Source organism: Engystomops pustulosus, chromosome 4 (genome assembly GCF_040894005.1).
Source record: "Engystomops pustulosus chromosome 4, aEngPut4.maternal, whole genome shotgun sequence".
Lineage (NCBI taxonomy): Eukaryota > Metazoa > Chordata > Amphibia > Anura > Leptodactylidae > Engystomops > Engystomops pustulosus.
In genome coordinates, this window is record NC_092414.1 from 221,410,026 (window position 1) to 221,414,254 (window position 4,229).

The 4,229-nt window shown below is 40.6% G+C and overlaps 1 protein-coding gene across 1 annotated transcript; it reads left to right on the forward strand.

Moving 5' to 3' along the window:
- The first annotated feature begins 1,780 nt into the window (after positions 1–1,780).
- On the forward strand, positions 1,781–2,719 carry LOC140128702 (olfactory receptor 10A7-like). Its single transcript, XM_072150401.1, has one exon. It carries the CDS (start codon positions 1,781–1,783, stop codon positions 2,717–2,719), a length of 939 nt encoding a protein of 312 aa, XP_072006502.1.
- The last annotated feature ends 1,510 nt before the right edge of the window (positions 2,720–4,229 follow it).

Genomic DNA, 4,229 nt, shown 5'->3' on the forward strand with positions numbered 1-4,229 from the left:
CATGTTAAATCTGGTGCAAGGTACGACTGAACACCGAAACGCCCCTTAATTTGTGTCACATGGTGCCTAGTGCAGCCATGCCACAAAAGGGTTGTGTGCCACACAATTGTGCTGCAGGCACTTCTTAAATACCCATGATAGCAGTTTGCACTAGAAAAAGTCTGACACAAAACTGGTGCACAGCCCTTTCCAAATGTGCACCTATATGACAAGATAGATCCTTACCCTGTTCAGTGCAGAATTTTTCTATATGCAGTGTTGAAATGATTACCCATGCAGTTTCTCCACATTATCCATTCCTCTCTTGCACTTGCCTTTCAAAGGTATCTAGCTTTTTTGGGGGTTGAATGAGTTTATGTTGTTGTAAAGATGCAATATTCTAGAAGTCACAGACATAGAACGACCAACTGTTCTTCCTATGGCTGATAGGGTCATCTGGACAACCTGCTGCCGGAAAGTTTCAGTCACTTTGGAACAGCACAACATTTTTGCAAACTCAGTGAAAACTGGAAAGTTTGGCACCAGTTACATAGGGTTTGTCAGAAAATTAAGGAAATTAGCATCAGTTCCATTTATATTTTTATTCTGTGCATAAGAATATATACAGTTTGCGAATTAAGCTTAAATTACTGACACAAAGACCTTGACAGTAGGAAATTGTGTGTGGTATGTCTAATTACTGTGAGATATCATTAGTATATACTTGTTATTGTATGATTGATATGTCTTATAAATGGATTCAACAGAATGTAAGTACCAGAGCAGTTTCTAGTAAATACTGTATTTTTGGCCAGACAAAGTGAATAAAGCCCCTCCTCCTCTAGTGATTATATACAACGCTCCACCAACTGATTTAGATGTCTAATCCCTATGAAAATCAGCCACAAAAACATGGCTCTCACCTTGGCTTTGAGATTGTATGCATATGTAGTACCAATGACCAAAATCTGACAAAACCTCCCAGAAATTAAAGGCTTTAGAGAAGGAGAGGACCAGTCATTCCCCCAACAAGGCTTCTGACTACAGGTGGAACTGTTCTAAATAAAGCATATGGATAGCAGCCGACCCGTGGATCAGAAGATCCTAGTAAAAGTTACAGGGGTCAGGCAAAGAATTGACATAGACAGGAGGAAGTGTTCAGGCAGAATGTTAGGTTTAACCTGTAGGTCATGGAAGGCAACATTCAGAGAGAATCAATGGCACAGGCCAAAGGTTGGCGCCGGCTGATCCCGTCAGGTCAATTCCTCACCACAAATAGGATACACAAACAAACAGAAACTGGAGAGTACAATCAAAGTGTCAAAACAAAGTCAAGGTCAAAAATACAGAATTAGAATTTAGCGGAAACATGGGCCAGCAAATTAGAAACCCAATGTTTGGGCAAGTCCCAATGGGGGTGGGTGCCTTTGAAAAACGGGTGTAAAATGATGGGAAATGTTACGCACGATGAATGGCCTGAAAACTGCGCACATGTACAACTAATGATCCAGGAGCAGGTTGCATCCAGAATGTTAGTGGGTCCAGATACCAACTAGAAGCAAAAAGGGAGAGGGAGAGCAGACTCCTACAGTTGTACCTACAGGAATGGAGCGGCGTCACACAAACTATCTAGAAGAGAAGATTCTGGTGTTCTCATAGTATTTTCATTACTCAATTTGCCTTTTCATTATAATAATTTTAAATGTCCTTCGGTGCAAATACAATGTAGAAAAAATTGTGAACTAGTCTCTATCTCTACAGGGATCTATAGAAACTTCATGTATGTTTTTCCATTGTGAACATGGCCTTAGATAATATCAATAAGACGGTTGTCACAGAATTTATCATGTTAGGATTTCAAGCTGGTAACAAAATAAGAATTGTAATGTTTATTCTCCTTCTTTTAATTTACTGTTTTACAATTTTGATGAATTTATTGGCCATCACCCTGGTGTCCACCAGCAAGAACCTCCACACTCCCATGTACTTCTTCATCTCAAATCTGTCCTTCATTGACATCTTATTGACCACAGTTATTGTGCCCAAGATGCTTCATGTTCTACTCCATCAGAGAGGAACCATTGCGTTTAGTGACTGTATGACTCAATTGTATTTCTTTGCTTCTCTGGAAGCATCTGAATGTCTTCTCCTGGGAGTGATGTCCTATGACAGATATGTGGCCATCTGTAACCCCCTCCGGTATAACTCAATCATGACCCATAGATGTTGTGTGATATTGGTCGTCACCTCCTGTTTGGTTGGTTTTTGCATTACTTTAAACTTCATCCTATCAACATTGATGTTAAACTTTTGTGGACCAAACATTATTGACCACTTCTTCTGTGACTTCATTCCTATACTAGAACTTTCCTGTTCAGATCCGCACATTGTTCGGATGGAAATAATTCTTTCTAGCATAATTGTAATTTTAATCCCTTTAACAATTATCATATTTTCATATATCAAAATTATAATCACCATCTTAAGGATCCCATCCAGCACCGGGAGACAGAAAGCCTTCTCCACCTGTAGCTCCCACCTCATTGTGGTCTCCATATTCTTCTGGTCTCTATTCGGTGTTTATGTTTTGCCAACAACAGAGAAAACCTTAAGTATCAGTAAGATCCTGTCCCTGCTCTATACTGTGTTCACTCCTCTGATCAACCCCATCATCTACAGTCTCAAGAATAATGATATAAAGAAGGTTTTACATGACCGTGTGCATAGGAATGTCAGGTGATGGGGGCACAAGTTTCATAAGTCTTGTATTCTTGCACATTTCATATAATTGTATAACTTTTATTTTAAACAAAAACATTTATTTTCCAAAACTGTACAACTCAAATACCAATCTCGAACTCTGTCAGAGTCTTATCCTTGTTTCTTTAAAGAAAAACTGCCATTCGATTTGATGCATTATGAAGCAAACATACCTTGAGACTGCTGTAGCAACACTGATGCAGGATCATATCTAGGTTAATCCCTGAGCTGACTGGTTTTGCTGAAAAAAACAGATATAACATTATAATAATGAAGATGTCCCCTTTCTGTGGCTCCTTCAGCGCTTGTCTAGCACATTAGTTATTCACTGCAGGAGAGGATGATGTAATCCCTGGGTTGTGCCTGGAGGTAGAATAATCAATTGCTGCACCATCCACCTGCTGCTGTGTATGAGTGATCCAGCTCAGGTTGATTAGTGGTTGACTAACCTCCATTTGTAATTTCAAGCTCTTGTAATGTGTCAGCCAGCCTGTCCCAGCTTTCCAAAGGTCCTGAATGTTATAATTGTTTTATCAGCAAAACCACTCAACTCAGGGATTAACCAAGAAACGATCCTGCATCAGTGTAGCTACATCAGTCTCAAGGTATGTTTGCTTCATAATGTATGAAATCAAATGGTAAGTTTCCTTAAGGAGTAGGGAAGCTCCACTCTGACCAGTTCCGGGTGGCGTGCCATGCCCACCTATCCGTTGTATCAGCAATGTTTCGGGTCCTGGGAACATAGATGGGTGGAAGTGGCGAACCGCCTGGAAGGACCACAGCCGTTAAAAACCAGGTATTTCCTGGCTGCAGAGAGCCTGTAGGGTGTTGTAGAATGTTTTGCCATGCTTAAATATGCATAGGGAGCATGGATTGGTCTTCAAACAATCCTGTGTTTTAGTACTACACGCACATGACAGCCGCAGCTCTTAGAATCACTTCACTCTTCACTTTCATGTGCACTTACATAGGCCAACTTCCCCAAATAAGCGAAGCGGGAACGCAGCCTGACAAGGTAATGTCTGTGCCAGCTCGAAAGGACTGAGCTGAGGGCCAAAATCCCACTATAACATCACAGAGTGCACTCTTTTTACACTGACATCAGATGATTCCATAGATTATGACAGAACCTGTTCTGTTAAACGTGGATACATGTAGAAACCCCCAAAAGAGTGCAGAGGGTGTCATAAGTAATTCTGCATTGACGTCACTGATCATTTTGCCCTTATTTTCATCCATTAGTTTCCGCTTTCAATCGGTCAATAATCCATCAGTATTGCTAAAGCCAAAAACAAACAGAAGTTGATCCAAAACAGAGTTGACCAGTAAATGGGATACTTGCATGTCCTCTGTGTTCTGTATCCACTCCTGCTTTTGGCTATCAATCCTGAGGCTTTTCTTTCCTTCTGACAGATGAAATGAAGGGGAAAACCAAACATAGTGGCAACGTCATAGAGCGATGGAGGGTGAAAACAGCATTATGCAAATCA